The sequence below is a fragment of the Gekko japonicus genome, unplaced genomic scaffold, assembly GCF_001447785.1.
Source record: "Gekko japonicus isolate JY-2015 unplaced genomic scaffold, Gekko_japonicus_V1.1 scaffold6547, whole genome shotgun sequence".
Taxonomy (NCBI): domain Eukaryota; kingdom Metazoa; phylum Chordata; class Lepidosauria; order Squamata; family Gekkonidae; genus Gekko; species Gekko japonicus.
In genome coordinates this window covers 1-11048 of record NW_015177227.1, presented here as the reverse complement: position 1 = coordinate 11048, position 11048 = coordinate 1, and the positions used below count along the sequence as shown (strand labels likewise).

Below are 11048 nucleotides of genomic sequence, written 5' to 3'. Positions count from 1 at the left end.
AATAAGAACATTAAGAGAAGCCAATGTTTGATCAGGCCAATGGCCCGTCTAGTCCAACACTCTGTGTCACACAGTGGCCAAAAATACCAGGAGCCATCAGGAGGTCCATCAGTGGGGCCAGGACACTAGAAGCCCTCCCACTGTTGCCCCCCCCAAGCACAAAGAATACAAAGCATCCCTTGCCTCAGACATAAGAACATAAGAGAAGCCAATGTTGGATCAGGCCAGTGGCCCATCCTGTCCAACGCTCTGTTTTGGTGCACAGGGGCCAAAAACACCAGGTGCCATCCAGAGGTCCAGTACTGGGGCCAGGTAAGTTGCAGAGCCCCCCCTCCCGGCCCCCCGGTCCAAAACAGTCCAGTGGCACCTTTAAGACCAAGTTTTATTCAGGTACCAGCTCTCCCTCCTCTGCAAGGGCAGATCTGCACATTCCCCCCACCAATAGCTAGCAATCCTAAACAGTCCAGTGGAGCCTGAGCGGTGGGTGTTGCCTTCTGACACACTTCTGGTGATGTCAGGGGGTGTGGCATATGCAAATGAGTTATGCGAATGAGTTATGCTAATGATCTCCTGCACCTATTTTTCTACTAAATGACCCCTGGGGGGGGGGGAAATATCAAAATTGGAGAGTATGGGCAGATGTACCCTTCTTAATTGTAGAATGCTGAGAGTAATTACCTGAGACCCTGCTATCACGTTCCATCTGCCTCCTCTCAAGCGTGGAGGTTTATTTGCTAACAGCAGAGGTGCCTTAGAGTAGGTATGGGCCATGAATGAGTTGGTATCGCCAACAGCTTTGGTTCTTGTGAAGTTGTATGATCGAGGGCCAGGCAGGAAACACAGACGCCAACTCAAGTAAAGCTGAAATCTCCAGTTTTAATGGTTTAAGTAACAACACACACACAGAGAAATAAGAGAGCCTTTGGTGAAGGGACTCTTTTCAAGAGTGCAAAATCCCAAGTGTCCGAAAGCTGCAAGCACTAATCTATCGCACAAGGCATGTTCTGGAAGGCAGCAGATCATCTATCTCCCCGCTTGGCCTTGCATTTGTATTTTGTTATCCCCACGACAACCCGGTGGGGGGGGGGAGGTTAGGCTAAGCAAGAGTGACTGGCCCCCAGGGAGCATCCTGGCTGACAGCAGCATTCCCTCTAAGCTGAGTTAGTGTGAGCCAGCTCACCGTTTCTTAACCTCCAGCGCACACATTTCTGTCTCCGCTCGGGAAGGGATGGCGCCAGTGCAAACTGATTCCTGCAGGAGCCAAACAGCTTGCTCACAACTTTAATGCCAGCGGCTCACGATCTAGGATTTTTGCTCGCAAGACTCCACAGCTTAGAGAATCGTGGCTGAGAGCTGCAGCGCCACCTGGGGACGCTCCATGGTACGTAAGAGCAACCCTTCTGTTAGGGTTCGCCTGCCCCCTTTGCAGGGCTGGCCTCAGCTTATTTTGTACCCTAGGCGAGGATCCCTTCTGGCGCTGCCCCCCCCTGCGCCCACCATTTTTCAAAAATAAATGCATTTTTGGAAGATTAAAAAACACAAATAATCAAGAAACACTCAGAGTACGGGGCTGGGTGCAGTTTGGCACCCCTAAGGGCCGGCCCGCTCTAGAAAATCGCCTAGTTCGCCTAGTGAGTGAGCCGGCCCTGCCCCCTTTGAGCCCACACTAGGCAAAGACAAGAAGGGCCGGTGAGGTTTCCGCCGTGTCACAGAGCCGGCAGCCATAGACCTGCTCCCCAGAGCTTGACGCCTCCCACCCCCACTTTTCATTGCCTGCTGTGTGTTGTTCTGTATCTGTGGTGCCCAAAAAGGGAGTTTCTGGGGATACCCAGTACCAAGAGCGGGACGGATCAGGATACAGACTGCGAAAGCTCAGGAAACCACCCCAGGCCGGGAGCTGCAGCTCGGAGCTCTCCGTGGGCCCATTTCCACCCTGCTGCCCCTGGGGAGGAAAAGCGTTTGATCTCCATGCCTGGAGCTCGATTGTGAAATGAGGGTTAGGGAAGCAACACCCCGTTCTCCTATGCTCCTGCCCCCCCCCCAAGCAGGATCAGGGACGTGTCATCGGGGTAGCTGGGAGGGAGAGGCGTGTGGAGGGTCTCACTTCAGGAGGTCCACGTAATTGGCCGGGAAGAGGCCCACAGCCCCGTGGCAGCGCCCACGCCACCAGCCCTCGTCCACCTGCTCGATGTGCGTGATGGTGTCGCCGGGGTCGAAGGAGATCTCATCGTCCCCATCTGCCAAAATGGGGTGGGGAAAGAAGAAGAAGAGATTGGATTCATACCCCATGGCCCTTCACTACCCAAATGAGTCTCAGAGCGGCTTACAAACTCCTTTCCCTTCCCCTCCCCACAACAGACACCCTGTGAGGCGGGTGGGGCTGAGAGAGATCTTGACAGAAACTGCTCTTTTTCAAGGACAGCTTTTGTCAGAACTACGGCTTGCCCAAGGTCATCCAGCAGCTGCAAGTGGAGGAGTGGGGAATCAAACCCAGTTCTCCCAGATCAGAGTCCGCGCACTGAACAACTACACCAAACTGGCTCCTTTCTTTTAGCCTACTTTCTTTTACTAATGTGTAAAGGTTCCCTTGCTCGAAAGCCAGTCGAATCCGACTCTAGGGTTGCGGTGCTCATCTCCGTTTCAAAGCCGAAGAGCCAGCGCTGTCCGAAGACGTTTCCATGGTCATGTGGCCGGCATGACTAAACACCAAGGCACACAGAACGCTGTTACTAATGTGTACACCATAATAAATATGGCTCAGAGGTTAAGACACTGAGTTGCAGACCGGAAGGTCTGTAAGTTGGCAGTTCGAGACCCGAGTGCCGCGTGACGGAGTGAGCTCCCGTCGTCTGGCCCCGGCTCCTGCCAACCTGGCAGTTCGAAAGTGAGAAATTGCAAGTCGATAAATAGGGACCACTTCGGTGGGAAGGTCACAGCGTTCCGTGTGCCTCGGCATCTAGTCACGCCGGCAACGTGACCACGGAGAAGTCTTCGGACAGCGCTGGCTCTTCGGCTTGGAAACAGAGATGAGCGCCTCCGCCTAGAGTTGGATTTGACTGGCTTTCGAGCAAGGGAGACCTTGACCGTTACCTTTTACACCATAATAAATATTTCTATTTTTATAATAACTTATTTTGTTAGCTTGACCCTCATGTATCACAGCCATGTCTTGGGTTGAGTCCCCCCCTCTTTTATCGTTTCTTTGTGGGGACCTGGAGAAAATGGCTGCCTCGGAGGGTGGACTCTGTGGCATCAGATCTCTGCCGAGCTCCTTCCCCCTCTCAGTCTCTGCCCTCCCTAGGCCCTGTCCCCAAATCTCCAGGAATTTCCCAAACCAGAGTTGGCAACACTCACTTGAGGCCCAGGGCACCACAGCCGGAGGGGGTATCCTTGGAAACTGGAGCTCCCCCTTTCCGGAGCCCTTGCTTTGGGAAAGAAGCCTTTCGGTTCACGGCCATTTGATGCACACCCGGGGATTTGGATCCTGCCTCCTCCACTCGCTGCCTCTCTCCCACCTCCGCTGACCCGCCCGTCCTTAACCTCGTCCCCAAACCTGTCTCCAAGTTCCCTCCCCACTCCTGCGGCACCACCCAGCGGGGGCCAAAGGACTGACTCACCTCCCTGGTAATCATAGAGGGCCACAGCAGACAAGCCTGGATCGCCCACCTCGTACACCGGTCCTTCACTCCCTGCAGGAAAAGAAGCCAAGAGTCCCAGGGGTCATTTCCTACAGGAGCGCACAGGAGCAGAGCTCCGGCAGTAAAGACCCCAGGGGGCGAGAACATGCAGCAAGCCCCAACCCCTGCTCCTTCCCCTCCTTCTTTCCTTCTTTCCTTCTCTTTCTTTATCTTTCCTTCTTTATCTTTCTTTCTTTTCCCCCTTTTTTCCTTCTTTCTTTCCCTCTTTCTTTTCTCTCCTTCTTTCCCTCTTTATTTTTGTCTCTCCCTCTTTCTTTCCCTCTTTCTCTCCTTCCTGCCTTCTCTTCCTCTCATCTTTCTTTCTTTTCCTCCTTTTTTCCTTCTTTCTTTCCCTCTTTCTTTCCTCTCCTTCTTTCCCTCTTTATTTTTGTTTCTCCCTCTTTCTTTCCCTCCTTCCCTCCTTCTTTCCTTCTCTCTCTCTCTCTCTTTCTTTTTGCATGGATCTGTTCGTTCCCCCGCCCCCCAATAGCTAGCGATCCAGAAGAGTCCAGTGGAGCCTGAGCAGTGGGTGTTGCCTTCTGACACACTTCTGGTGATGTCAGGGGGTGTGGCACATGCAAATGAGTTACGCTAATGAGCTCCTGCACCTCTTTTCCTATGGAACGACCCATGGCCAAGACTGGGAGGTGGGTGACCCTGCAAGGAGAGCCCACATATCTGGTTCCCGGCAGGTTTCGCAGTGGCTCTGGTAAGTCTCACCTTCCGTCTCGCCTTCTGCCAGGTGGGCTCCAGGTTCTACTCCTCCTCCTCCTGACCTACTGGAGCATCAGTGCAATATAGACTATGAATGTTCGACAGCCCATCTGCTGACTCTCTTCTGGTCTGTTTAAGGGAGAGGCCGTAGCCCAGTGGAAGCACCTCTGCTTGGCATGCGGAAGGTCCCGGGTTCAATTCCCCAGCATCTCCACTTAAAGAATCTGACAGGAGGTGAAGGGAAGGACTTTTGCCTGCCCGAGACCTCGGAGAACCGCTGCCTGCCTGATAGAGTTGCCAACCTCCAGGTGGTGCAAACCAAAAAGAAGAAGAAGAGGAAGAGATTGGATTTATACCCCGCCCTTCACTCGGAGTCTCAGAGGGGCTTACAAACTCCATTCCCTTCCCTTCCCCACAACAGGCACCCTCCTGTGAGAGGTAGGTGGGGCTGAGAGAGCTCTGACAGAAACTGCTCTTTTTCAAGGACAGCTCTTACCAGAGTTACGGCTTGCCCACGGTCATCCAGCAGGTGCAAGTGGAGGAGTGGGGAATCCAACCCGGTTCTCCAAGATTAGAGTCCGCGCACTTAACCACGACACCAAACTGGCTCTCAAAATGGGTGGTGGAAATAAGCAGAACCACCGTGAAGTATTATGCCAAAGAAAAATATCCAAAGACAATTTAGTTCTTATTCAATATCCCGTTTACTTGGAGCAGGCCAATCTCTCAAAAATCATTCAACGGACTAGGCATATCAAGTCTCGTTTCGTTCACAAACTTTGTCAGAGTGTGTAGCGTTGACATTTCTAGATCGTTAATCCATTTGACAAGCAATAGGGCCATTTCTCATAGTAACTTTCTCACAGTAAGTGGATTTGATGGAAGTTACTGTGAGAAATGGCCCTATTGCTTGTGCGGTAGGTGGGGCTGAGAGAGCTCTCCACAGAGAAACGGTTCTTTTTCAAAAACAGCTCTTATCAGAGCTACGGCTTGCCCAAGATCATCCAGCCAGGTGCATGTGGAGGAGTGGGGAATCAAACCCAGTTCTCCCAGATTAGAGTCTGCGCACTTAACCACGACACCAAACTGGCTCTCCTAACTCAGCTTAGAGGGAACACTGCTCTGGAGCCATCCTTCCTGAGCTAAGGCAAAAATGTGTGCAAGTGGAGGAGTGGGGAATCAAACCCGGTTCTCCCAGATTAGACTCCGCACACTTAACCACGACACCAAACTGGCTCACACTAACTCAATTTAGAGGGAACACTGCTCTGGAGCCATCCTTCCTGAACTAAGGCAAAAATGTGTGAGCTGGAGGCTAAAAAAATGTGAGCTAGCTCACTCTAACTCATCTTAGAAGACAGAAGAGAGGAGATTGGATTTATACCCCGCCCTTCACTACCCAAAGGAGTCTCAGAGTGGCTTACAAACTCCTTCCCCTTCCCCTCCCCACAACAGACACCCTGGGAGGCAGGTGGGGGCTGAGAGAGCTCTGACAGAAACGGCTCTTTTTCAAGGACAGCTCTTGCCAGAACTATGGCTTGCCCAAGGTCATCCAGCCAGGTGCAAGTGGAGGAGGAGCGGGGAATCACACCCGGTTCTCTCAGATGAGAGTCCGCGCACTTCTCTTCTTCTTCTTCTTCTTAGCCATGACACCAAACTCTTCTTCTCTTCTTCTTCTTCTTCTTAGCCATGACACCAAACTGGCATTATATCCCATTAAAGTCCCTCCCCTCCCCAAACCCTGCCCTCTTGGGTTTCCACCCACAAAATCTCGAGGTATTTCCTACCCTGGAGCTGGCCACCCTACGATCTGAGTTGACAATACTGACTTGGATGGGCCAAGCGTCTGATTCAGTAGAAGGCAGCTCCATGTCTGTTCGTGTTTACTGGCCCTCCCAGGGGAACGTCACACTAGCGGGCAGTCATGTGGCTACTTTATGGTCTCCGGGGTTGTCACTTATCTGATTTGCTGCTTAAAAGTCAGACCTCAGAAGTTAAGCAGGGCTGGCACGGAGCCAGGCGATGGCAAACCGCCTCCGAGCACCTCTTGCCTTCAAAACTATATGGGGTTGCTGTATTTCGGCTGTGACTTGATGGTAAAAAAAAACCAGGATTCCCCACTCCTCCACTTCCACCTGGCTGGATGACCTTGGGCAAGCCATAGTTCTTCTGTCAGGGCTGTTCTCTCAAGGTGGAGAAAATGGCTGCTTCGGAAGGTGGACTCCATATTGTCATACCCTGCTGAGGTCCCTCCCCGCCCCAGTTCCCCAGGGGTCCAGCCCCCCAAAACTGGCAGGCATGTCCCAGCCTGGAGCGGACAACCCCACCGTCCCCTCAACGCCGGTTTCTCCTCCTCCTCTCACCTCCTGGGGGCACTGCCCCACGGCTGCCGGTCTTCCAGTCTGGGATCTCCTCATAGTCCTGGCCCGCGTCGGCAGAGTCGTCGTAGACGGGCTCCGCCTCCCCCAGGGGCCCCGGCATCTCTTCGTAGTCCCCCTCGCCGCCCTCCTCCTCCTCCTCCTTGAGGTCCGGAGGTTCCTCCCAGCGGCTGGGGGCCACGGCGATGTCCTCGTAGTCGTTGCCGCCATCCGCAGTCTCGGCGTCGAGGAGGGTCTGCGTAGGAGGGGCCTTGGGCAAGTCTTGGGCACCTTCCTCCAAGTCCAGATGGCGTGGGGGGAGGGCAGGGGGCTTCTCCTCTTCCTCCTCTGCTGCTCCCTGGACATCGGGTAGAGAAGAGTATAGCCAAAGGCCTTCTCTCTAGCAGCAGCCAAGAAGGCAGTTGCGTCAAGCTGAATCGTTTCATTTGAGGAGGAGGAGGAGAAGGGGGAGGAGAAGAAGGGAGAGGGAGGAAGGAGGAGGAGAAGGAGCAGGAGAAGGGGGGAGAGGAGGAGGAGGAAGAGGAGAAGGGAGAGGAAGGAGGAGAAGGAGAAGGAGAAAAAGGGGGAGAGGGAGGAGGAGGTGGAGAAGGAGCAGGAGAAGGGGGAGGAGGAAGGAGGAGGAGGAGAAGAAGAAGGAAGAGGGGGGAGGAGGAGGAGGAGGAGAGGAAGGGAGAAGAAGGAGAAAGAGGAGGAGGAGGAGGAGGGAGAGGAAGGAGGAGGAGAAAGAGGAGGAGGAGGAGAAGGGGAGAGGGAGGAGGAGGAGGAGGAGGAGAAGAAGGGGGGAGAGAGGAGGTGGAGGAGGAGGTGGAGAAGGAGAGGGAGGAGAAGGAGTAGGAGAAGGGGTGAGAGGAAGGAGGAGGAGGAGGAGGAGGAGGAGAAGAAGAAGAAGGGAGAGGAAGGAGGAGGAGGAGAAGGAGGAGGAGAAGAAGGAGAAGGGAGAAGAAGGAGAAAGAGGAGGAGGAGAAGAAGGGAGAGGAAGGAGAAAGAGAAAGAGGAGGAGGAGAAGGGAGAGGAAGGAGAAGGAGAAAGAGGAGGAAGAGAAGGGAGAGGAAGGAGGAGGAGGAGAGTGGTCTAATACCCCATGGCCCTTCACTACCCGAAGGCGTCTCAGAGCAGCTCACAATCTCCTTTCCCTTCCCCTCCCCACAGTAGACACCCTGTGAGGCAGGTGAGGCCGAGAGAGCCCCGGGAAGCCCAATCTGGTCAATTCTCAGAAGCTAAGCGGGGTCGACTCTGCGGCAGGGACTTGGATGGGTGACCCCAGAGGCGGGAGGCAGGGCCAGGCTTCATTCAGCCACCCCTCTGAGTATCCTCCGGGCCCCCAGCAGGGGTCAGTCACCGGTGGTCGCCATGACCAAAAGCATACCAAAAAAATGAAATATGAAGAATTTCTGAGATGAGAGTGGCTAGATGCAAGACCAGCAAGATTTGGGGGGTACAAGGTCGGGACTCGAAACCAGCTGTTCTGCTGTATCTCAGCCCAGCTGTCCCCTGAAACTAAGATGATTGTGTTGAATTGTCCCTCATCCCCCCCCTGAAAGTGGCAAAGGCTCCTCTAGTGCTCAGAGGACTAGCAAACGTGTCGTGGCCAAGGCTCCCTCTAAGCGGTGGAGTCTTGTGAGCCAAAATCCTACTTTGTGAGTTGCTGGCATGAAAGCTGCGAGCGAGCGGTTTGGCTGCTGCATCAATTAGCTTGCTCTGGAGCCCTCCTTCCTGAGCTGAGACAGAAATGTGTGAGCTGGAGGCTAAAAAACTGTAAGCTAGCTCACACTCAGCTTAGAGGGAACACTGGTCAAAGCAATGGTATTCCCAGTAGTCATGTATGGCTGCGAGAGTTGGACTGTAAGGAAGGCCAAGCGCCGAAGAATAGATTCTTTTGAACTATGGTGCCGGAGAAGACTCTTGAGAGTCCCTTGGACTGCCAGGAGATCAAATCAGTCAATCCTAAAAGAAATCAACCCTGACTGTTCCCTGGAAGGCCAGATAATGAAACTGAAGCTCAAATACTTTGGCCACCAAATGAGAAGGGAGCACTCACTGGAGAAGACCCTGATGCTGGGAAAGATTGAAGGTCAAAGAAGACGGGGACGGCAAAGGATGAGATGGTTAGACAGTGTCATAGATGCAACGAACATGAAGTTGAGCAAACTTCAGAGGACGGCGGAGGACAGGAAGGCCTGGCGTGATCTGGTCCATGGGGTCATGAAGAGTCGGACTCGACTGTGTGACTGAACAACAACAAGAAAGCTCACACTAACTCAGCTTAGAGGGAACACTGATTGTGGCTTGAACTTTTTATAGCCGGGGGGCTGTTTTGCCGGATGCAGGACTGTGGTCTGGGAAGGGTATTCCCAGAGTTCTGGTCCAGCATCTTCCAAAGCTTTGCAAGGGATCGTGGGATGCACCTGCGGGGATGGTGCTGTTCCACTCACACCCCTAAAAAGGCTGCTTTCTTAAGCACAGGCTGCTTGGACAGTCAGGTACCTTTCTTCCTACCTGGTGCGCTGCTGGCACAGGTGGCAAGCTGGCCTCTTGGCACACCTTGGTAGGCACTAGGGAGGGCTCCTGTCCGGGGGGTTTGTAGTCCGGCTCTTGGCTCTTCTGGGTTACCTTAAAGAAGAAAGAGACTCGGCATTGTAGCTCAAGTTACTAACGCTGGTAGCTCTGGAGTCTGTTCTCCACGTCTTCTTGCTCTTTTCCCCGCACAAGATTCTATGGCCCAGCACTTTTCTAATTTGGTACACCCCTCGCACCGTAGAGCTTTCGTGCTTGCCAGGTTCAATTTCTTCCTTTCGGCCGTTTTGACAGGCAGATATAAGGGTATTCCTTATAAAGAAAGAGTCTGTAACTGTCTTTACAACGAACCTGACTCTGTGCGACACGTTCTTTTTCACTGCTCTCGTTACTCTTTGCTACGTCATTCTTTGATCCACCCCCTCCTTTCTTCTGCAAAATCTATGACCAATAATGACCTTGGTTTTTTCTTACCTGACAGGTCTCCTGAAATTGCTGCAGCTGTTGCTGAGTACCTACTATTTGTACGGACGTTAAGGGTTAGAAGCTGTAATATTTAGATTTACCTTTCTTCCCCCTCCTTTTTATGAATCCCAAATGGGTTCTGTTTGGTGGAGACTTTTAGCATGTGTATATATGTATTTATTGGTGTCTAGTTTGTGTGTGTGTGTGTGTGTGTTGTCGTTGTATTATTATGCCATTAATAAGACAGAGCATCCCTTGCCTCAGACATAGGAACATAAGAGAAGCCGATGTTGGATCAGGCCAGTGGCCCATTGAGTCCAACACTGTGTGTCACACAGTTCCTATCTATACCTCGTGGCTAACAGGGGCCACTGAGGGACCTCTGCTCCATATAAGAACATAAGAGAAGCCAATGTTGGATCAGGCCAATGGCCCATCTAGTCCCAACACTTTGCATTATGCAGTGGCCAGAAATACCAGGGGCATCAGGAGGTCCAGCAGTGGGGCCAGGGCACTAGAAGCCCTCCCACTGTTGCCCCCCCCCCAAGCACCAAGAGTACAGAGCATCCCTTGCCCCAGACATAAGAACATCAGAGAAGCCAATGTTGGGTCAGGCCAGTGGCCCATCTAGTCCCAACACTCTGCGTCACACAGGGGCCAGAAATACCAGGTGCCATGAGGAGGTCCAGCAGTGGGGCCAGGACACCAGAAGCCCTCCCACTGTTCCCCCCCCAAGCACCCAGAATACAGAGCATCCTCTGCCCCATTTTGATTCTGATCTCATATTGCCTCTGCCCCTTTGAGCAGCATGTGCCTTTTCTGAAATCAAGGCAGGTGGAGCGGATCCACAGGCTTGTGTGTTGGGGGGGAATTGGGGGGGGGACGGGACTTCCTCTGTTGAGGATCCGCTCACCTTCTGCTGCTCCTGGGCCACCTGCTTCTCCCGCTGCTCCCGGGCCTGGCGGCGCATGCGCTCCTCCTCTACCCGCTTCTGGTTCTCTTCGTCGGCAGACTTGGCCATGTTCTCAAAGCGCTGCTTCAGGTTCCCGGCCGCACCTCTAGAAGCTAAGTGGAGAGGGAGGCATTACTGGGGGGGGAGGGGGGGAGCGCCCCCTCCAAAGCCAAGGAAGGGTGTTGGCCGACTCCAACTGAGATGTTGGGACAATCGGACAATCCCTTCTCCGCTTTTAGCGGTTCACTTGCATTTGTTTTTTTAAAATTTATTTAGGAAATGTCCTTGCTGCTTCTCCAGAGATCTGTGCTCAGGGCCGGCTCACAAAAGGATAAAAACAGCAGCATA

At 53.2% G+C, this 11048-nt stretch overlaps 1 protein-coding gene across 1 annotated transcript; it reads right to left on the bottom strand.

Moving 5' to 3' along the window:
* Window positions 1–1622: 1622 nt before the first annotated feature.
* On the bottom strand, window positions 1623–10808 carry LOC107124886 (hematopoietic lineage cell-specific protein-like). The gene is made up of 5 exons (XM_015428387.1): window positions 10662–10808; window positions 9266–9379; window positions 6755–7106; window positions 3618–3689; window positions 1623–2237 (listed from the first exon to the last, which is right to left on the bottom strand). Exons 1-5 carry the CDS (start codon window positions 10767–10769, stop codon window positions 2101–2103), a joined length of 783 nt encoding a protein of 260 aa, XP_015283873.1. The 5' UTR covers window positions 10770–10808; the 3' UTR covers window positions 1623–2100.
* Window positions 10809–11048: the final 240 nt, after the last annotated feature.

Coding starts and splice junctions, on each gene's coding strand:
- LOC107124886 (XM_015428387.1), bottom strand. CDS start 10,769: ATGGCCAAGTCTGCCGACGAAGAGAACCAGAAGCGGGTAGAGGAGGAG. Junction 9,380..10,661: donor TGGCCCAGGAGCAGCAGAAG/GTGAGCGGATCC, acceptor TTCTTCTTTAAG/GTAACCCAGAAGAGCCAAGA. Junction 7,107..9,265: donor CTGTGCCAGCAGCGCACCAG/GTAGGAAGAAAG, acceptor CCCGATGTCCAG/GGAGCAGCAGAGGAGGAAGA.